Here is a 24,010-nt window from a genome sequence, read left to right as displayed (position 1 = left end):
TTGATTTCGGCTCAGGTCATCTCAGTGAGATGAGCCCCGCATCAGGTTCTACACTGGGCATGGAGCCTGCTTAAGATATTTTCTCTCTCTCTCTCTCTCTCTCTCTCTCTCTCTCTCTCTCTCTCCCTTCCTCCCTCCCTCCCTCCCTCCCTCCCTCCCTCCCCCTCTGCCCCTTCTACCCTCCATGGCAGCATGCACTCATGTGCTCTCTCCCCCTCTCACAAAAAAAGGTAGATTTCTAAGCTACCTATATGTTCTTCCAATTATTATAAAAGGAAAGAACACGATAAATTTTAAGTTCTACAAACCTGGATTTGAATCCTGTTTATGCAACTTACTAGCTATGAAGGCTTGAGCAAGCTTACACAGCTGTTAAGCCTGAACTGGCCCATCACTAGTATTAGGAAGACTGCTGTGAGGGTTACAGATCGATCTCTCTCTCTCTCTAAAATGCCTAATTAAGGGGTTAGTAAATAATTAAGTGCATCATAAGTAGGTAGTATTATGTAAAGCAAGTGACAAGAAACAAAATAGGAACCATACCAATTTTGGTAGCACTATAGATGTTCTCAATAGGAAATATTTCTCCTAGCCCATATAGGAGAACTTTGGCCAGAGCTGGAACCAGCTGGGTTGTAGTGATCAGAACATTCACACAATTCTTTCTAGAAGGGAGAAAAAAGAAAAAGAAAAAGGTGAAACCAAACTAACCTGGGAGCAAGAATTTGAACGGGCCTTCTCTTTGGGAACTAATGAGTAAAAACTAACCTCAAAGGGCCTGATATTTGTTCAGGGCCATGTTCAGTTACTGGTCTAATTATCTCAGGTTTATTTATTTCCTATATTAAAGGACAGTGATTCTATATATATAGTGGGCACAGAGTAGCAACTTGATTCTTGCTTCATTTCCCTTCTAACCATTCTAGCTCACTGCACTCGTTAGCAAATAAACCACCAATCCATGTCACTGACCCTACACGCTAGGAAACCAGCAAAAAGGCTTATAGTCACAGTGCTATTTCATCTGAGTGTAACTCAGCCCTGAATAAGATATGACTTAAGTCCTCTTTGCCTTTTACACAAAAGCAGCACCAATTCCAGAATACATGTTAATTTCACATGTACTTTACCTTCAGGAATACCCACCCTTCAGTGTCAGTTTTACTGTTTGCTCTACTAAGTTGTAGATCTGGAATTCCTGCTTTGAGGGAGGGAGCAATAGGGTATTAGTGCAGACTGTACTTGACTGTATTTATTTCCCATTCTGAGCTTCAAGCTGAAATATCCCTAAACTGCTTAATACATTCCTTTTGAATCCTGCCTTCCTAAGTGGGTTTTGGTACATTTCTTCAGAGTGTCCTGTACCTAGAATATGTGATGTGTCTCCTACATGGATTCTTTGATGTGACTGGGCCATCTCCTGGCTGGAGATTATTGGTCACTGAGCTTTAATTCTGTGAGAAAAAAGTAAGGAGAAAAAAAAGGCTTTCATGTATAAATATTCTCTTAAAATTCGAAGGTGTGCTGTTAACGCAGAATGACCTTACCTCCTACCTACCCTACATGTTTTCCTGCATCCTTTAAACTCCTCTTACCACGAGCCCAAACCTATGTTAGAGAGTGGCCTATCACAGACTGGGGTAGTAAAGAGTGTTTCTTAGAGAGGGTGAGAACTAAAAGAAGTACCATACCTGGACTGGATGAGAAGTAAGGACTTTAATGCAGTTCCTAACCAGGAATCTGTTAAAACTTCAATTTCTGCTCTCAGTCTCTGCAGTGCTTCCTTTCTCTGGGGACTGAGCAGGCCTTTCAGAATAAAAGCAGACACATTTATCATTTGACAACATATCCTTGCTGACACCTAGGAAGCAACTTCTAAATTCAATTTAGAAACACTGTGAGTCACTGAAATATTCTACCGAGCTAACAGGTTTCTCTTCCTGGTAAAACCCTAGAGTAGCCTACTTAATTAAGAGGTCTTTTTGACTTTATCAGAATGTTTTGCTGGGGGGTGGGGGGCAACCACCACAACAAAATCAGCTGAAAGAAACACTGTGATTAAATTCTGCCACAAGCTCACTCTTTCATCACCACCCAATAACATACTTTGCAGACTGGTGGACCATCCTTTGAGGAGCACTGCTTTAGACGTGATATCAAGAATCAAAGGGGGCAAAATGAAGGTTATAGTTGGGAGCGTCTGCAGCATTTCCAATCTCTCTAAAGAAACCAAAGCCCGGGGAGGAAAAGGAGGTTGCCTAAGATCACAAAGCAGGTCAGTGTTTTTGGTTTCAGAAGTCTTTGCACTGCCTTGCACTGCTCCCGTGGGACTGTGCTTTCACAGCCCTGAGATTCCAGGTTCAACAACCAACTCTATGAACATCATTTATTTGTACATACTTACTTGTGAAACAACTCCAGATAAGAAGAGACTAAAACAGTGCTTAACATCAGACAATTAAACACAGAACAAAACAGAACTGATCTGATGGGAGCATGTTATCAGACACTTGAATTACAATATTCAAATAATCAATCTGGCCCTGTATTTTCTTATAGTGAAGGTAGAAAGAGAAATCCTATATTCTACTACAATTATTCCATAAAAATGGAAGGCATTTCTGTGAGAACTGTGCATAATATGTTTTCAGATTGATGGTTTCACAATGCAAGCCTAGAATTACAGGACTTTCAACATCTCTGATAAAACAACAAAACCAGTATGTGACCCACACATAAGTGTATATGTCACACTCTTAACTAATAATATGATGTGGCACTTTTGTTAATTCTTATTTTATAAAATACAGGTAGACAATAGTTTTAATATGTTTCCCAGGGTAGGCTCAGGGGATTCTCACAGAGCATCATATCACTTTCTTCAGAAAACCAGGTCCTGGCACTCACTGGGCAAAAAAAGGATCAGATACTTAGGTTGTATATGAAAACTAACAAAAGAAAGGCTAATGTCTGCAGAGAGTAAAAGCAAAAAGATGGAGGTGTCAAAATAAAAAGTACTAACTCTGAATCATTATAAAAAAATAGGCCATAAGAAGGGGAATCTAAAAAAAGCAAATTAGATTCCCAAAGCCCAGATGCCTGTGATTTTTATCTGGTACTGGAGGGCTCTAAAAGAAATGAAACAAATTATCTTTGAAGTCCTATTTTTACTTTCTGCACCAAAATGTAAAGCAGCATGGTGTGGCAGGAGGACTCTCTTGATCCGGGGTAATATACCACTAGACAGTGCATGGAATCCCTGAAACTTCATGCAACATTTTGTGTATATGCAGATCTCTGAGGGTAATGGTTCACAGTTTAATTTTTTTTTCTTATAAGGGTACATCACTAAAGAAGGAACTGCATGAGGGTGCCTGGCTGCCTCAGTCATTAAGCATGCGACTCTTGATCTTGGGGTCGTGAGTTCAAGCCCCATATTGGGTGTAGAGCTTACTTAAAAAAAAATAAAAATAAAAATAAAGAATAAAAAAATAGATAAATCTCTTACACTTAAAAAAAAAGGGGGGTGGGTGGGAACTGCATGAATGTAAAGGGCACTGGACCAAGAGTTAGGAGATTGGATTCCAGCTGTGACTATGGGTAAGCTGCCCTCAGTACTCTCATAATAAACATTTCTCAATGCAAAATGCAAAATGAGAAATGTCTCTTCTAATTTGAACAACCTATGGTTAATTAATTAATTACAAATAATGGAATTTTAGGCATAGTGACAGCCGATATTTGAGGTATTTCTGGGCAGAAAGGATTTCCAAGGTCCAACACCTGGCCACTGCCAACTATAATTCTGGACCTAGTTTTCCATCCACTAGAAACCTAGTCACTAGTTCTACCTGACAGAGGGAGACACAGAATCCAAAGCTCCGAGCTGTCAGCAAAGAGCCCGACGTGGAACTCAAACTCCTGAACCGTGAGATCATGACCTGAGCCAAAGTTGGTTGTTTAACTGACTGAGCCACCCAGGAGCCCCTCTACCTGACTTGTTCTGATGGTTAGATAAATCAGTCAAAAAATATGGCAACCTATTAGTACTGACAATAGTTGTGAGTCCAGAATAAAACAAGTCATCAAACATAATATCTGGAACACATTTCCTTTAAAAAGGTATTTGTCTAATAAACAGGAGAACTTTGCAAAGCAATGCTAAGAGAAGTGCGTGAGAAATGTCAAGCTTCCTCTTCAAAGGGTTTCAATCAAACCTTAATTTTTTTAATACAAAATTAAAATGTTATTGCAGCCCCAATTCCTAGGCAGTTGCTAGGGAGTTCTAAGGGATGCCTGGAAAAGAATGCAAGAAGTCAGAAGGAAACAGAGTATCAGACTGCTCGTATGCCACACTTACCACCCACATTGCTTTTATGCTTATCGTAGATTTCTCTCACTTTTCGGTAGCGGAAAGCCAGTTTTCTCATCCAGTCCACACCTCCTTGGACACCCACAGAGGAACCATGGCTGCCACCGCCTCCTGATCCACTGAAACCATCTGTTGAGAAACTGTAGTTGCTGCAGAGAGACAGGATGATGAAAATTAATACTGCTATTGTCTGAGGTTTTTGGCTGAATGCCACCTGGGATTCTCTGTCCTATTCCTGGCATCTGACATCAAGTCTAAAGGCTTTAAGAACCTTTTCCCTTAATCTCTGCGTGTCAGAATCTATCTTCCATTAGTCATCTCCCTCACCCCTATTACTGCTATCAAAGAAAGGAGAGAGAGGGAACAAGAGGTAGGAACCATTCAAGCACCAACTTCCCCTAGAGGTGGTCATGGTTTAGAGTGTCTTTTCATGAATGACAGCATATCTTACAGTGAAAAAAAAAAACCACCAAAACCCCGGAATATAACATTTTTGTGTACACACACACAGACATACACACAAATGATGGCAACTATGGAAAGTGGAGAAACATGTGAAGAAATAATGGAAGGAAATAACCCCAAATACTAATAATTGCAAGATATAATGGAGATATTCTTCAGAGATGTTAGCTGGTTTATTAAGTTCATGGGTCATAGTGGTGACTTTAAAATGTCCTCAAATTCTTTAATACTGCTCTCTTCTAATTCTTTTCTCTATAGGTATGGACTGCATTTAAATATAAACAGAATGTGGTCGAAGCAAGGGTGTTAGACCTCAGAGACTAGGCTTATCTTGCTCTCTCTTGGATCACTTGCTCTGAAAGACATCAGCTGTCACATGAGAACACTCAGACTGCCCTATGGAGAGGCGTACAGATAGTGAGGAAAAGGGGTCTCCCACTACCAGCCGCAGGTGAGAGGTCGCGAGCAGCTCCTCCAGTTCTAATCAAGCCTTCAGATGATTGATTTTAGCTCCAGCCAATATCCTGATTTTAGTTTCAGACACCCTGATTCAAAAGTACCCAGCTAAGTCACTTTCAAGTTCCTGTCCTATAAAAACTATGAGATGATAATGTTTATAACTTTAGGTTACTAGTTTTGGGGTCATGTTACACAGCAACAGTTAAGTAATACAGTGAAACAGGCTGGGAGAGATGAACACTTCCTAAGTGGAGATTGACAAAATGACCGACAGAATTAGGGACAACCTGGTTCAACTGAAAGTCAAAACTGAGTTCAATAGGTGTTAAGATTCTGTATCTAAGGAAATAAAGTTGCCAAGACATTTCGGTAAGTACTGGTTAGCCATGTGTATAAAAGGAAAAAAAACCACTAGGGTTTAGGTGGATCACAACTGCTTCAGACCAGGCTCTTTCCTAAAAAGTCCAGTGAAATCTTGCAGGAACAGTATGCTCCATGGCTGTGCAAGCACAACACGCGTGACTGGATGCTGTTCTTGATGTGGAACCTTCACCTCGTTCTCAGCCCTACAGGATTAGGCCCTCAGGGAGAGGCATGCCCAGCTCTGCTCTATGTTTGAAAATTCATGGATGAAACAATTTTACAGGAGACACAGGAAAGAACTTTTTGCCTACTGAAAAGGGACAAACACCAAAACAAATGAACATGAAAAATGGGACGGTCTTTTTTTCTTAAAGTCTTCAAATATAAGCTAGATAAATTGTTGAATTATTCTTAGCCAAGACTGCTGGGCCAGGAGACAGCAGCCAAGAGAGATATGAGGAGGCCGAGCAGGCATTTTGCCACTGAGACCCGCTTGGTTTAGTGTTCCCTGATAGAACATTTTAAGATCGCCTCCCATAGGGTTAGTCCTGACACCAGCAGACCCCCACAATTAGGTTCCTTGGTAAAACTTCTGATGCTTATTTGTATCTAAAACTAACCAGTGTGGAAGCACACTCCTCCTGACTGAAAATCTAGCCAAAGAGAAATGAGTGCACCCTTTACTTTGAAATGCTTTTTCCTCATCCTGTCATTGCTCCCCATTCAAGGCCATACTCAAATTCTGCACTGAGAAGGCCGCTCCAATGTTGGCAACCAGCTGCTCCCCGCAGACGCCAGAATTACTTTCTTTTCTGTGCTCCATCACATTTTCTACTGTCACCTCTGCACACTGCCATCGTTAACTGTTTGTCTCTGTCTCCTCTACCAGACCGTGAGAACTTTTAGGGCCATGTCTTACTCATCTTTGTTTTCCTCTGAACCTAGACAGTGATTGTGTACAGGCATTCTGATGTTTAAGGCATCACTGTTTCTATCACCTCAAGTCTTGGCCATTGTCATCAGAAGCCACATCTTCCACATGCACCTGGTCACACTCCTGTTAAAAGATAAAACCACACACTATTTCAGTCCAGGGAGTAGAAGCGCTATCACCACCATGACATATTGTAAAAAGACCACAAATTACGGCAGATGATGAAATACCTCATAGTCTCTCTTGTGTGTGGAGGATCACTCTCACCCCCCTGCTGTCCAACTTCTTTTAAGGCCTAATTCATATCCCACAGTCCACGAAATTTTCCTTAACCATCCCAACCTTCAGGTATGCTCTTATCTCAACAGTCATGGAGTTAACACAATAGCTCAGGGGAATAAACACAAGCTCCCTTACACTGTCAGGTAGGTCCATGTCCTATGCTAGACTACAGTGTAAGTTCTATTACACTGTAGCCCTCTGTTGGCACAACCCGTATCTTACACCTCCTTTGTACCCTTCTAGTCTGGTCCTATGTAGCATGTGCTCTTACATGGTATGTACCCAACAAATTTTTGCAGATGAAAGAGATACTGGTAGAGTATGGTATCAAAACAGAATGACTGAAACAGAAACTTGTACATCCAAACATAGGAATTAGAAGTGGTCACCTAAGTTAATCTCCTCATGTTCTAAAAGTGAGGCGACATGAATGATCCAAGGTCACAGAACCAGTGATAGATAGAAACTAAGAAGAGCCTCAGCCTTCTAATTTGAATCCAAGGTTCTTTCCACCACACCCGTGCTACTACTGACATAAAATGCCACCCCCTGCCTAACTCGGAGAGATTCACTCCTCTGACACCACCTAGGGCAATGTTGTGATGTCCACCTGCATCAGAATCCCCTGGGGAAGTTTTTAAAAAATGCATATTCTTGGGTCCACCCCAGACCTACTTGAATCAGAATTTCTGGGAGTGAAATCCTAGAATTTTCATTTTTAACAAGCTCCCCAGGTGATTCTTATGCCCCCTAAAGTTGAGAACCACTGACCTGGGGGGGCAGGAACACATTCAGGTCAAATTCTTCACAGAACTTTCAGTCCTGAGTGAGGACTATGTCTAGAAAATCATTACAAATACAATTTGGCAATAATTATTGGCACAAAGTAGGTTTTCAATAAATGTTTCCTGAATAAAAACTATGATGTCCTAACGTATCAACATGTGAAGTTGAGGAAGATTAAGCATTGTGGAGCTTAGACAAAAGTACTGGGGTTTAGAGCTCTGGTAATACAGTTTGTTGGAGAACTGTCCACTGAGTAGAACTAGATTGTATTTAAAAAGAAATAGGATTACTTTGTGTTTATAAAATGCTATCTTATTTTTTATTTTTTTAGTTTCTTTTTAATTTTATTGAAGTAATCTCTACACCCCATATGGGGCTCAAAGTCACAACCCTGAGATCAAGAGTTTCATGCTCTTCTGACTGAGCCAGCCAGGTGCCCCACTATCTTATTTTTAATTAAAAATTTTCACTGTTTTTAAAAACTAGGTTATATAAATAGTACACTGTTTGAAACTCAAAAGAACATAAAGTGACAAGTCTGCTCCTTCCAACCTCTGTGTCCCAGCAACACATCTTCTTCCCCAGGTAGAACAGCTGTTATTAGTTTCTGGTGTAGGATCGCTGTTTAACTGAAGCCCAGAATGCGGAGATAACTTTCCTAACCTGGAACTCACTCTCTGGTCTTCTGACTTCCCAGTCTTGTGCTGTTTCTAACTACACCACGGTTACCTCAAAGGTGAACTTAAATGTCAAAGCCAAAAATATTCACCAAGAAGCTCTCAGTGTTACTGGTTTTCCTTGCATCTAACTATAAAATGATTCTGGACATCAAGGTTAATGTACACATGGATAATAAGCATGTATAAATTATAATGAGTTAGTAGAGCAGCCATTCACAGATCTGACAAATCAAGAGATTTTATTTTAAGAAGGTAAAACCAAAAAATAGTCAAAATATAATTAAGAGTACAAAGAATCAAACCCACCTTGTATATATTATTTAAGATAGGTGAATAAGTAGGAACGTTGGTTTACATTTCACTGTTTTTGCCTGATGGGCTGACATTTCCCCTAGATCTAGATCACTTCCAAACAGGCTAACAAAAATCAAATTTTTGAGCCAATAAAATTGAGGGCCAGTACCAAGACTGGTGACATAGCCAAGGCACTGTTCTTATAAGACTATGTATGCCTAAGTGGCCAGCTGACCTCTCCACAACCACCCTGTCTCACCACATTTCCTCTAAAAACAGTAAGCTTGGCTCAATAAATAGCTATGGAACAAACAAAATGTTTTACTGAAGTACAGAAACAATTTAAAACGCTTACCTCTAAGTCATTGAAAAATAGATGTGTATCAGCCACTTCAAAAATCATTTCCTCCATTGTTAAACCTGAGCCAATCACTACTGTTGGGTCCTGGAAGGCAGTAAGTGAAAAATTTGTTTGACTTGGTACTAACAGCACTGGTTCCAATCTTTAAATATTTCAGAGTTATTCTGGGTCAAGGCCAAAACAACACAGGCCCACTAGCTATTACTGATGCAATTCCATTCACAGTTACAAGAATCTGGGATTGTGGAAAGTTAAAAATCTCAGGACTTCGTTTTTAGAAAACTAAACCCACTTAAAAAAAACAACAACAATCTGTGTAGAAATTTTCTATTTTGTGAGAAATGCTATCTATTGCTAAAATATTACTATTGCAACACCCATTATCTCTCTTCTGCCTCCCCACCACACACATGCCTATACAGTATAATACTAGAAGTCAGTTTTCTGACAATCTCAATAGCCAGGAAATAAGAAAGCCTGAGAAGCCAAAATATTTGTAGGAAAACCAATATATTTAGCTTTAAAGTGAACCATCAAGAACTGGAAGGTATTATGCTAAGTGAACTAAATCAGTCAGAGAAAGACAGATATCACGTTTTCACTCATATGTGGACCTTGAGAAACTTAACAGAAGACCACGGGGGAAGGGAAGGAGAAAAAAATAGTTACAAACAGACAGGGAGGGAGGCAAACCATAAGAGACTCTTAAATACAGAGAACAAATTGAGGGTTGATGGAGTGGGGGGGAGTGGGGGAGAGGGGAAAATGGGTGATGGGCATTGAGGAGGGCACTTGTTGGGATGAGCACTGGGTCTTGTATGTAAACGATGAACCATGGGAATCTACCCCAAAAATCAAGAGCACACTTCACACACTGTATGTCAGCCAATCTGACAACAAATTCTATTAAAATAAATAAATAAATAAAGCGAACCATCAGGTTTTCACTTAGAGGCTGTAAATGAAAGGCTTTCACTTAGAGGCTCTTATTTTACATATTTTTATAACCACAGTGTATGAGTTCGTATCAGCTAACTAGCCTAGATAATAAAAGCCTGTGGAAGGTACTTCTAACAGAAACATTAATGACAATAAGATAAATGGGAACAGTAAGAGAGCAAAGGAAGCAAATATTTTCGTAAAATTTATTCATAGAAACTGAAAAACAGAAGCCTGGAGATAATTCAGTGTAGAAATACACAGTTTATCCCTCTATTAAAACTGATGTTTAAAAACAAAACAAAACAAAAAACTGATGTTTATACTGATGACTAAATAAGTTAACTTCTGCTTGATATATTTAGTTTAAGAAGGCATGTAATCTATTTTAGAAAAATATTTTATACTTTTATATATTTTAAATTTACATATCTGGCTTACACGCAGCTAAATAAAATGCTTAGTTTGGGCTGTTAAAAGTGATGTAAAGGTTAAAAGATCAGTCTTTTATTTTTTTTATTTTTTTGGGACAGAGAGAGACAGAGCATGAACGGGGAAGGGGCAGAGAGAGAGGGAGACACAGAATCGGAAACAGGCTCCAGGCTCTGAGCCATCAGCCCAGAGCCTGACGCGGGGCTCGAACTCACGGACCGCGAGATCGTGACCTGGCTGAAGTCGGACGCTTAACCGACTGCGCCACCCAGGCGCCCCAAAAGATCAGTCTTTAGAATATATAATCCTGAGACTCCACTCTGTTTTGAGCTTCATTCCCATAACTTAGTCTTTATAAAATAGTACTCTTGAACAACGTCAGCTTTCAGCACTGGTTCTAGGTCTAGTCCCCAGCTTTATCAACTCTGCCTGACCACGTAGCCTGCCTGGTACAAGCCATCAGGAAAAGTTTTACATGGAAAGTGAAAGGTGAACAGGGTAAGTTGGGGGTGGCAGAGAAAGTGACCTTGGTTATCTGCCCATATAGTGAGGGGAAGGGCAATTACAACAAATGAAGAAAGACTTGAATTACCTTTCCATACTTCTGGGCATAGGATCCAGTAAGAAGAGAGTGAAATATGATGATGGTTTCATCCAAGTCCCACAGAAATACCCGCTGAGGAAGGAAAACATAAAAAATAATGAGTAAGCATCTTTTCTAATCACAATGGAATGAGACAAGAAATCATTAACAAAAAGCTAAAAAAAATTCACAAACATGTGAAAATTAAACAACACAATCTTAAACAACCAATGGATCAAAGAAAAAATTCCCAGTGAAATTATGCTGAGATGAATGAAAATTAAAACACAACATACCAAAATTTATAAGCTGCAGTGAAAGCAGTGTGGAGAGGGGAATTCACAGCTGTAAATGCATGCCTTAAAAAAGAAGTAAGATCTCATTCAATAACATAACTGTACAAATTAAGAGCCAGCAGAAGGAAGGAAATACTAAAGGTTAGAATGGAGATAAATAAATCAGAAAGCAGAATAATAACAGAGAAAAACCAATAAAACCAAAAGTCCTTTCTTTGAAAAGATCTACAAAATTGACAACTTTTAGTTAGATTAACGAAGAAAAAAAAAGAAGACTCAAATTAGTAAAATCAGAAATGAAAGTAGGGATGTTATTATCAACTTTACAGAAATAAAAAGAAATATGAGAATATGATGAACAGTTGTACACCAACAAATAACCTAGATAGAAATGGACAACTTGGGGCGCCTGGGTGGCGCAGTCGGTTAAGCGTCCGACTTCAGCCAGGTCACGATCTCGCGGTCCGTGAGTTCGAGCCCCGCGTCAGGCTCTGGGCCGATGGCTCGGAGCCTGGAGCCTGTTTCCGATTCTGTGTCTCCCTCTCTCTCTGCCCCTCCCCCGTTCATGCTATGTCTGTCTCTGTCTCTGTCCCAAAAAAAAAAAAAAAAAAAAAAAAAAAACGTTGAAAAAAAAAATTAAAAAAAAAAAAAGAAATGGACAACTTACTAGAAATACACAAAATGCCAAAACTGACTCAAGAAGAAATGGAAAATCTGAATAGACCCTTAACTTACTGGTAAGGAGGTTGAAATCAGTAATCAAAAAGATACCAAGAAAGAAAAGCCCAAGACCAGATAGTTTCACTGGCAAAGTCTACCAAATATTTAAAGAATATTTAACACCAATCCTTCTTTAACTCTTCCAAAAAGTCAAAGAGGAAGGAACACTTCCTAAATCAGTCTATGAACCCAGCATTACCCTGATACTGAAGTCAGATAAAGATACTGTAAGAAAACTGCAGACCAATATTTCTTACGAACATTGATGCAAAAATTCTCCACAAAATACTAACAAACAAAATTCAGCAGCATACCGAAAGCATTATACATCATGACCATGTGGGATTTGTTCTTAGAATGCATGGATGGATCAACATAAAAAAATTAATTAATGTAATATGCTACCTTAAGAAAACAGAGGAAAAAGAACTCCAATGGTCATCTCAACTGATGCAGGAAAAGCATCTGACAAAATTCAACACTTCCATGATAAAAAAAAAAACATCAAATAAACTAGGAATAGAAGTGAATTTCTTCACATAATAAAGACTGTATATGAAAAACACAGAACTAATATCTTACTCAATGGTTGAAGACTGGAAGCATTACCCCTGAGATCAGGAATAGGACAAGTATGCCTGTTTTCACCACTTCTATTCAACATAGTACTAGAAATCCTAGCCAGAATAATTTGGCAAGAAATGGGGAAAAAAGGAACCCAAATTGGAAAGGAAAAAGTAAAATGATCTCTGTTCACAAATGACACAATCTTATAGGCAGAAAACCCTAAAGAACCCATAAAAAATTGAAAGAGCTAAAAAATGAACTCAGCAATGAGGTGTACTTCTATATACATGCAATGAATAATTCTCAAAGAAATTTAAAAAACAATTCCATTTACAATAGCATCAAAACTAATAAAATCCTTAAGAATAAATTTAACTGAGGAGGTGAAAGACTTGTACACTGAAAATTATAAAACACTGCTAAAGGAAATTAGACTTAAATAAATGGAAAGACAACTCATGTTGATGGATGAAAGACTTAACAATGTTAAAATAACATTCCTACCCAAAGTGATTTACAAATTCAACACAATCCCTATCAAAATCCCAACAGTGCTTTTTACAATTTCTTTTCATGTTTGAGAGTGTGTGCGTGTGTGTGCATGTGCACCCATGTGCACGAGAGCAAGAAAAGGGCAGAGAAAGAGGGAGACGCAGAATCCTAAGCCCTAAGCAGGGCTCGAGCCCATGAACCACAAGATCATGACCTGAGCCAAATTCAAGAGTGAGACACTCAACTGACTGAGCCACCCAGGTGCCCCTGCTAACAGTGCTTTTTAAAGAAATAGAAAAACTCATCCAAAAATTCATATGGAATCTCAAGGTACCCTAAATAGCCAAAATAATCTTGAAAAAGAACAAAGTTGGAAGATTCACACTTCCTGATTTCAAAACTTATTAGAAAGCTACAGTAACCAATACAATGTGGTATTTGCATAAGGATAGACACACAGATCATTCAAAAAGACAAGATAGCTTAGAAATAAAGCCTTATATATATGGTCAATTTTTGACAAGGATACTAAAACCATTCAACGGGGACAGGAAAGTATTTCCAACAACAGGTGCTAGGAAAATTGGCTATCCATATGCAAAAGAATGAAATTAGACCCTTACTTTACACCATACACAAAAATTAACTCAATATGAAGAAAAACTTAACTCAGTATGAATTAAAGACCTAAATTTATGAAACTTACAAACTAAAAGAAATTCTTAGAAGAAAACATAGGTAAATATCTTCATAACCTTGCATTTTTAACATTAAAAGCACAAACAAAAATATATAGGACTTAGCGGCACCTGGGTGGCTCAGTCAGTTGAGTCTGACCTCAGCTCAGGTCATGATCTCACGGTCCATGTGTTCGAGCCCTACTGGGCTGTGTGCTGACAGCTCAGAGCCTGGAGCCTGCTTCAGATTCTGTGTCTTTCTCTCTCTGCCCCTCCCCTGCTCGCACGCTGTCTGTCTCTCTCTCTCTCAAAAATAAACATTAAAAAACATTAAAAAAAAATAGGACTTCATCAAAATGTAAAACTTTTATGCATCAAAGAATACTATCAGAGAGTAAAAAGAACCCACAGAATAGAAGAAAATATTTTGCAGATCATATATTTGATAAGTAATTAGTATCTAGAACATATAAAGAATTCCTAAAAGTCAACAACAAAATACCAAACACCCTAAATCAAAAACTGGGCAAAGGATTTGAACAGTTATTTCTCCAAAGAAAATAATACAAATAGCCAATAAATATAGATGTTCAACATTATTAGTCGTTAAGGAAATGTAAAAAAAAAACAACAAACCACAATGAGTTACTACTTCATATCCATTAGGATCACTATTATTTAAAAAAAAATTTTTTTTAATGTTTATTTATTTTTGAGACAATGCGAGAGACAGAGTGCAAGCAGTGGAGGGGCAGACAGAGGGAGACACAGAATCTGAAGCAGGCTCCAGGCTCTGAGCTGTCAGCACAGAGCCCAACGCGGGGCTTGAACTCACGAACCGTGAGATTCAGGCGCCCCAGGATAGCTATTATTAACCAAAAAAAAAAAAAAAGGAAATAACAGGTGTTGGTGAGGATATGGAAAAATAACTGAAAAGAAAGACTTAGAGATATCTGGATGGCAATCTTCATAGCAGCATTATTCACAATAACTCGAAGATGAAAAACTACTAGTGTCCATCAACAAATGAATGGGTAAACAAAATATGGTATATACATACAATGGAATATTATTCAGCCATAAAAAGAAATCAAGTTCTTTTTTTTCTGTTTTAAGATTTTTTTTAACTTTATTTATTTTTGAGAGAGCGAGCAGGGGAGGGGCACAGAGAGGGGGGAGAGAGAATTCCAAGGAGACTCCACACTGTCAACACAGAGCCCGATGAGGGGCTTGAACTCATGAACCCTGAGGTCATGACCTGAGATGAAACCAAGAGTCGGACACTTAACCGACTGAGCCACCCAGACACTCCCAAAATGAAGTTCCAATACATGCTATAACATAGATGAACCTTGAAAACATTATGCTAAGTAAAGTAAGCGTGACACAAAAGGGTAGATACTGCTATCATTCCATTTATATGAGATATCTAGAATATGCAAATTCATAGAAACGGAAAGTAAAACAGAAGTTACTAGGGACTAGTTAGTGGGAGGAGAGAATGATTAATGTGTGCAGAGTTTTTGATTGGAATTATGAAAAAGTTCTGAAAATAGATAGTGGTAACAAACATTGTGAATATACTTAATGTCACTGAGTTGTACACTTAAAAGTGGTTAAAATGGTAACTTTTATGTTATGTACATTTTTACCACAGTTAAAAAAACTAAGTGAGTTCTCAGTTTTCCCCAATAAGTGTATAGGACTTTAGATTTTCTTTCTTACTTTTCTTTTTAGGAACAAAGGGAAAGAGTCCCCAAACATAGCCTCAATTTAGTTATGTCTTAACACCTATCAATGATCTCATTTTTTTTTAATGTTTATTTTGAGAGAGAGAGAGTGCACAAGTGGGGGTGGGGTGACAGAGGGGAAAGAGAGAACCCCAAGCAGGTTCTGAGCTGTCAGCACGGAGCCCGACGTGGGGCTTGATGTCATGGACCTCGAGATCATGACCTGAGCCAAAATCAAAAGTTGGATGCTTAACCAACTGAGTCACCCGGGCACCCCAATAATCTTTTTTTTTAAGATTTTTTTTTTAAAGTAATCTCTACACCCAATGTGGGGCTTGAACTCACAACCCTGAGATCAAGAGTCCAATGCTCTTCCTACTGAGCCAGTCAGGCACCCCAATGAACTCATTTTTAAATACAGCAACCCCTGCCCCATTAAATGATCATATTACAGAAAAATCGAAAATGAAAACAGAAGAACATAAAAAATCCACTATTATTAGTGTTTTGTATGATTTTCTAATCTTTTAAATAATGAAGCCAAATGTATGCCCATAATAAATTCTTATTATGTGTGCTTAACCACAAAATACATGAGTGCCGGTCTCATTAATAAGTTAGGAGATCTGGTCGCATGTCTCACAGAGGCTTGGCCTAAAGCACTCTCACCCTTTCATTTTACTTTCAGATTTTTAAATGGAGAACAGTATGAGACTATTTGTGGCACCCTCTGCTTTCTGAATATGATGGAACTGTTCCTTCTATTCTCTGGAACATAGAGAAGAGTTTGTTCTTTCTCTTAAAAAGTTACCCAGCTACCTAAATTCTAAAAAGCTTTTTTGACACTTTGGTGAAATGCATCTGAAAGTAATACAGTGAGTTATGGGCACAAAGAAATGTTTTTACATTTCTCTTTTCACTTGGCCAATTTCGTTTCTTTTGCCCGGGAATCAAGGGCCATACAACAAAGAACTACAGTACCTCCACGAGTTTCAGATATGTATGTTTGATAAACTTAAAAAATGAGAAAAAAGTAGGTAACTCAAATGAATTTCTTCCCATACTTCCAATTCACTGTCCTGGGAAGAGCTGGCATCAGCTTTCCTTTTGCCCCGGTTCTTGCCAGTCATGTTTTTTCTGGACTGATCATCAGCGTCTTTATTTGGTGTAGTCTGGGACAAAGCCGGGCTTGTCGAAGGGTCTCCTGGAAAGGAAATCCGAGACATATGGCCAGTAGTCACAGGCTATAAGAACCAGAACAGGAAGATAGATAGTCAGCATGTTTTCTGTCCTTAAGAATCATATTGCAGGGATAAAAGGTTGGAGAACCAAACTTTACCTAAGCGATTTAGGAATGTAGACCTAAATCAACATGGAACATCAACAGCTTCTAACATCACAGAGGGAGTTATAATTAGTATACCTGTCTCTCAATGGAAGAACACAGTTATAAAGCTGTTTTGCCAAAAAAATTGAACCTGTTTCTCAAGTTTTTTAAATCAGAGTTTCTCAAGTTGGCACAACTGACATTTTGGGCCAGATAATTTTTGTTGAGTAGATGTCCTGTGCCTTGTAGGATGCGTGGTTAAACAGTACCCTTGGCCTCTATCCACGAGATGCCAGTAGCACTCCCCACCCACAAGACAACCAAAAATGTTTCCACACATTGCCAAATGTCTTAGGTGAATGGGGGAGGGGAGCGTGGCACAAAAAAATCCCCTTTAGTTGAAAACCAGGACTCCAGATCTGTTTACCAATTTAAAATAAAATACAGAAGGCAGCAGGACATGTTGAACTACCTTATACAGATATAATCAGTAAAATTTAGACTGGGAAATGGCATGAGATAAACAGTCCAGTTTCTTCACAAATACAGTATACTGGGGAACAAAAAAAGGGGAATTTATAAGTTAAAAGAGACATAAAATATACATCCACCAATCCCAATGTATGGGACTTACTTTGATCCTAATTTAAATAAACCGTAAAGGAAAAATAAAACTAACATTTATGAAAACACTAGAAATAATACCTTTTAGGATTTTATGATACTCAGGAATTACTATTGAATTATTTTAGATGGGTAATTGTCATTGTGGTTATGCTAACAAATATTTATTTATCTTTTAGACATATGATGCCCGGAATTTGGGGAGAGAATTGGATGTAGCCGAAATATGAGTTGTTAATGTTGAAGATGGATGATGGATACATAAAGGATTCATTATACTATTCTGACAACTTCTAGGGTTTGAAATTCTCCATTATTAAAAAGTTAAAATCATTATGAAGAACAAAGATATTTAGAGATATGAATTCAAAACTAAGGCATCAACACATATAATTATTTCAGTCATTAAGTCTGAAGCAGTGACCATCTGTACGTCTATTTAGTTAGAAGACTGGTGAATGCAAGGTGCACAGAAAACGGCTTTAGCTGATAGAGAGCCCTGTTTTTCAAAATGCATCAGTGTTAACAAAACAATAAACAGTCCTTCCTCCTGTTATGTGATGTGACAGCCAACCACCAAATTTTCCTGAAAGATAGAGACAAATAAGAAGCATATACATATGTTTACTAATGTGCTTAGTATAAAGCCTTTATGTCAGGGTTTTTTGTTTTAACCTGGACATCATAATTCATTGATACATTTCAAACCTAAATGTAAAGGTTTAAATTTGTAGGTTAAATTTTATGTATTTCTCTGAGGGGGAAAAGACCATAGCTTTCTTTAGAATCTTGGAGATCTATGACACAGAAAAAGTTAAGAACTACTGCTCTGAGGCCTCGGCAGGTGTCCAAAATATGCATAGAGTAAAACTGGAGTCCTCCACCTTTTACAAAATGTGCCAAGATTCTAAAGTTCCTGGTCACAAGCACATTAAAGCTAAAGGGTGGAGTGGGAGTCACAAATAGTCTTTTCATTCTTGGTACTTTTCTATTCATAGCATCAGGTATTACATCAGCCTGCCAATGACTCATCACATGGTCGGGTTCCAATGTTTAAATACTCCTCACCGGAGAGGGAAAGCCAAAAGCACAGTAACAGTGACTTAGACCACAACAAAATGAACTTCACTATCATCTCCTGAATGAAGTGCCCTTAAGCCAAAGTTTTTAGAGTGATGGCGCTTACCAGAAGGAAGTCTCTGTGCTGTAGGTGCGGGTACCATGACACTAGGCTTCTCGGTCTGGTATGTGGCTGCCGCTATTGTGGTACTCTCAGCATCACTGTTAGTCTGGCCTGTGACTCCAAAGCTGGAGCTGGGGTAGCACGTCTGGTACTGACTCTGACCAAGGATAGTATAGGTAGGATAGTCCTGTAGACCAAAGGGAGTAAGGGAGGAAAACAAGACTCTTAAAGCAAAAGTTGATTTCAACACAAGAGACTTTCATGATCCTCTTCTTCATAATCATTTTCCTAAAACAATTAATTTGACATCTCATTTACCCATCTATAGCTTCCATCTAAATCACTGATTTCCAAAATGCATTCTGTGGAAACCTAAGAGTCAAGAGGAGATACTTCAGGGGCTGTCTTTGGAATGACCGGAAGGATGAAAGTGAAGGGTCCCATGAACTCTACACACAATGTCTTTTTTTCTACTTCAACAGCTTTCTTTCTTTCTTTTTTTTTTTCTATTTTAGGTATCGAATTTCTGTGTAAATTTTTTCACAGAATTTTGGAAGATTCTACTCTTTAGGAAGTTTATAAACAACTCCGCTATATGCTAGTGCTTTCTAAGAACGGATGAGCTTAAACAAAAAAGTACATTATCCTACATAACTCTCATTAAGGTTTCCTAGTTTAAAATTGAATATCTCTCTTTCTTTTTAAAATAATCAAGTTTTCTTTAAATATGAAGTTTCTTTAAAATATTTGGAGGGAATTTTTTATTGTTTCATGAGCACATACATGTCAAAATTTATCAAACTATAAATTTAAATCCATGCAGATTATTATATATCAATTATGCCTTAATAAAACTGTACAAAAAATGCATATGATGTTTAGCTCAAATATATACCTTAAAAAATTTCCACTGATACTGATGTTAGTAATAAGTAGGAAGAAGCTAATCAACCAGACCAATTATAAGTAGTACTGAGCATCTATCATAAACCAAATACAACTCAGTATGTGTATCCATGTATGAGCGGGAGAATGCAACATTAAAGAAAAGAGTAAGTTGGGGGCACCTGGGTGGCTCAGTCAGTTAAGCATCTGACTCTTGATTTCGGCTCAGGTCATGATCTCACAATTTGTGAGACTGAGCCCCACGTCAGGCTCTGTGCTGACAACGTGCAGCTTGCTTGGGATTCTCTCTCTGCTCCTCCCCACAATGTGCACTCTCTCTCTCAAAATAAATAAATAAATATGCTTAAAAAAAAAAAAGGAAAAAGTAAGTTGTACTGGCTGAACTCAAGGGAGTTAAAACTCTAGCAGGAGAAGACAAAAAAAATTCCAACAAATTGGCAATAAATTATATGTCAAAGGAGTGAAATACAGAGGAAGACAACTATCACTGCAGACTGGTAGTCAGAGAGCCTTTTTGAAATAAACAGATGGAGGGAATAAGAGGATGAATAAGCCCTGAAAAGGTTTTAAGGGACCAGAGTTGCTGAGTCTGGTTGAAACAAAGGTTTGAATGAATTATGCAAGGCCACGAATGTGACTTGGATTCTTTAGGCGATGGTGTATAGTTTGTGTGGGGGCAGGAGATAGGGACTATCAAAATCAAACCAACAAATAAAAATACAAAAAGATTCTGGGGCGGGGGTTGCCTGGGTGGCTCAGTCAGTTAAGCATCTGACTTCTGCCCAGCTCGTGATCTTGTGGTTCACAAGTTCGAGCCCCACATCCAGCTCTGTGCTGACAGCTCAGAGCCTGGAGCCTGCCTCAGATTCTGTGTCTCTCCCTCTCTCTGCCCTTCCCCTGCTCATGCTGTCTCTTCCAAAAATAAATAAACATTAAAAAAATTTTTTTAATAAAAAAAAAGATTCTGGGCAGGTGACTGATGGGATAAAAGTGGACTTTTGAGAAAATTAATCAGATTGTGTTTTAAAATCTTTTTTTTTTTAATTTTTTTTTAGTAACATGGGGGCTCGAACTCATGATCCTGAGAACAAGAGCTGCACGCTCCACCAACTGAGCCAGCCAATTAGTATTTTAGAAAATGGATAGGTAGAGGGAAAAACTGGAGATTAGATGAAAAATTAACTATGGTAATTCAGGATTAAAGGGGAAAAACTAAAACGAAACGGTTGGATTGGGAATTGGTGAGGGAAAAAAAACTGAAAACTGGTCTGGTTTGAGGCCTAGGTTTATTTAAAAATGGTCTCATTGATAATTGAGAAGTCATAGGGAAAAGTGGTTTTACTTTTTTAGAGGACAAGGAGACAAAAACGGTAGAATGAAAGTCTGGTTTTTGCTATGATGAACTTAGGGAAATAGCAGGACATTAAAGAAAAATATGTCCATCAATCAGCAGGAAGCTTGTAGATATCATGAGGTCAGTACTAGAATGTTCATTTCAGAAATAGTAAATGGACATTGTGAATGTGGTAAAACATTTCTGGGGATGGAATAATAAGCATGTGGAAAACTACAAAGACTGTCTACAGTCTATGTAGAGAAAACAAGATCAAAAAGAAAACCTATGAAAGGAAGAGAGATAAATGGTACACTGATGTATAGCAGAAACTCAGTAATTTGTGAACTATAAGAATGAACAAATGCAGGAACAGTCAAATGTAGAAAGATGAACCAGAATAGTCATGTTAATTACGGCCAGAAAAAGAGATTCACGGAGAAAAGATTCATTGCTACAGAGAAAACAAATAAAAACGTAACAAAAACAAAAAACCCTAAAACACTGAAAATATTGCCAGTGATCTAAACATAAAGAGTTAATAGAACAGTGACTGAGACCAGACCATAAGGAATTCACAAAGGAATGAATGGCTAAATAAAAATGTAGAAGGAACATGCATTTCATAAATATTTATTATGTGTCTTTAATGTGAGTACCAGGCATTTTTCTGAACTTTGGGTATGTATGAGTGAACAAAACTGAAAAATAAATCCCTATCCCTATGAAGCTTCCATTCTAGTAGGAATTGGGTAGGAGGCAGACACATGTAGTAGGTAAAGGAGTAGATAGAACCATATCATTCAGAGGCTTAGCACAGTAATGAGAGAAACGGATGGCAGTCTGAGAAACCATCCAGTGTCCTAGTTCTGGTTGTTTCTTAGGTTGGCAAATTGACCATGGAGAGAAGAGCAAGCTTGAAGAACCATATCAAACAGGATGATTAGCACAGTACCTGGTTTGAGATGCTGGAAACTGCTGCTGTTGGAATATTAGCCATTGTAGATGAAGTGGATATCAGGCTGGCATTTGTGCTTGAAGCTATAGGATTGAGAATGTTAAAAGATATTAAAGATACCATGTAAAAGGCTAGAAGAAATGGAAAGTATTTTGTGTTTTAAGATCTACAAGGAGATAAAGAACATTGGCAAAGAAACAAATACTAATTTTACTCTTTTGGATGCCACACCTTACTCTAGTCTTGACTAGAAATCAAACAACTCAAACATTTTTCTGTTTCAGCTTGAGTCTTTAATTCTTCCTATTAAAGTCCTAGAAGGCTTCACATATAATGTACTGGTTCATACTAATGATATCAATAGAATCAGAAGCTAAACCAAATCATTCCAGTCTATTTCCTGAAATAGCCATTGAAAAATGACTCACTGGCAATGTGACTTATTGACAGCCAACAGAAACAAGAGCTCTGGTAAATCCACAGGTAAGTCCTATACTGTGATATTTCTTATCACTTGCCCCAAATTATGCCTTTCCTAATGCAACATAATTATTTTGAGAAATAGAGCTGATCCCCCAAATTCTAACATGCCTGGAGTTGCTTCTTGGGCTCTACTCAAATAATGGATTACTAATGTGGATCAACAAACACAATGATTTGGCATTTAATGATTTTACCAATGAGCCTGGAAAAACTTGGAAAATATTGCATATTATTCTCTCCAGGTAAAAATGTACCCTGTAAGCTATTTAGGCTGCCTGTCTTGGGACAGGAATCTGAGTTAGGTTTTTCATACTCTTCTATCACAGATCCCACCAGGGTTTTAATCAAATCTTCAGTGATTAGTATTTGTTACAGTGACTTTTTTCAGGGGGACAGTGAAAATGAGACTGTGAGGTACTGGTCTTGAACTCCACTCCCTCACTTACCATAAAGCACTCTTAGACACGGTTCCCCTGCAGCCACACACACCATAAAGGTTTACCATCAGGTAGACCTGACTATCTGACTCCCCATCCCATTAGCAACAAAGTCCTTTAGAGGTAAAGTTAACAGGAAAACCTCCATAAGGAACAGGGCAGGTGAACAAATGAAGCAGAAACTTGAGAGTATTCATCAAAATCAGAGGGAATTCTTATTCCTTTCCCTGAGGGTACTCTGCTGAGAAGAAAACCTAGAAGAGATTAGAAGAGAAAGTCTAAGGAACAACTACTGCTACAACTCAGCTTTCAGATAAAGACCTGGGACCAAGAAGAGTTAAGATAATTTGTCTACTGTCATGGGAACTAGTGGTAGTCATGATGGCAACTGTGATCTCCCAACTGGATGAGCTAGGGATCAAATTTCCTGATTATCCAGGGAGACTTTCTTTTCTACACTACATCTTCCCCCAGGGGAACTAAAGGACTCTTAAGAGTTTACCTTCTTAAACCCAACAAGTAAATGATTTTATAACCTCATAGATGGAGTTTTCTTCTCACCAATATTCACTTTCTTCTCTACTATGGTCTGACCCATTTTTCCCCACTAAGGGCAAGTACAAGGAATTACTGTCCAATACACAGGCTAGATGACTCTGTAAGTAGATTTTAATCACTCCTGTGGGTAGAGAATTTTGAGTGGATCTGAGGTTCTATTACCAGTATGTTATGCTAGGCAGCCCTGCAATAAAACAGACAGAAGGACATGAGGTGATTTAAGGTGGGAAAGAAAATCAGTAATTTACTTAATCTATTAAGTCGAACTCTCCCAGCAAAGTCCATTTCTAGCTCAATTTTTCCTTGGTCCTCCTTCTAGCATATACTCCTCTTTTCCTCCTATTTACCTTTATTTTAATTCTGTTCTACCTTCTTACTAACTTAAAAATGGTTAGCAGTACAACTCATTCATGTCTGATCTCTACATACATGGGGGAAGTACTCTGACTCACAAAGTGGTTTTATAAATTTAACAATTTTCAGACCACTTACTGAATTGGGCTAGAGGTAAAAAGGTAGACCTTACAAACAACAGTCATATACTCTTACTATCTCTGCTAGGAAGTTTAATGACTTGATTAGCTGGTTGCTGATACTAAGTTATTAAAAGGTATCTTATTAAAAATCATAAACTACTTTCAGCAATAGTGACTTCTATTATAGGAAATGTTGGCCTGCTGACCTAAAAGTTTATAGGACTCAGTAACTTCTTTCGCCAAATCAATCAAATCATTCCTAATATGTGCCATTAGTTCATTCATTCAGCAAA

At 38.2% G+C, this 24,010-nt stretch overlaps 1 protein-coding gene across 2 annotated transcripts in view; it reads right to left on the bottom strand.

Moving 5' to 3' along the window:
* The window catches only part of EYA3 (EYA transcriptional coactivator and phosphatase 3), a 98,812-nt gene that overhangs the window by 15,416 nt on the left and 59,386 nt on the right, over nt 1-24,010 (bottom strand). For both annotated transcript variants that reach the window (XM_058718418.1, XM_058718419.1), the window contains 9 exons: nt 21,761-21,846; nt 18,570-18,753; nt 16,497-16,636; nt 10,960-11,043; nt 8,991-9,080; nt 6,658-6,716; nt 4,361-4,521; nt 1,692-1,806; nt 544-665 (listed from right to left, as the gene is read on the bottom strand). In XM_058718418.1, the coding sequence (XP_058574401.1) occupies nt 544-665; nt 1,692-1,806; nt 4,361-4,521; nt 6,658-6,716; nt 8,991-9,080; nt 10,960-11,043; nt 16,497-16,636; nt 18,570-18,753; nt 21,761-21,846 (1,041 nt within the window). The remainder of the gene's footprint in view (nt 1-543; nt 666-1,691; nt 1,807-4,360; nt 4,522-6,657; nt 6,717-8,990; nt 9,081-10,959; nt 11,044-16,496; nt 16,637-18,569; nt 18,754-21,760; nt 21,847-24,010) is intronic.

This window comes from Neofelis nebulosa, chromosome 2 (genome assembly GCF_028018385.1).
Source record: "Neofelis nebulosa isolate mNeoNeb1 chromosome 2, mNeoNeb1.pri, whole genome shotgun sequence".
NCBI lineage: Eukaryota > Metazoa > Chordata > Mammalia > Carnivora > Felidae > Neofelis > Neofelis nebulosa.
The sequence above is the reverse complement of the archived record's forward strand: the minus strand, read 5'-3'. Positions and strand labels throughout refer to the sequence as shown.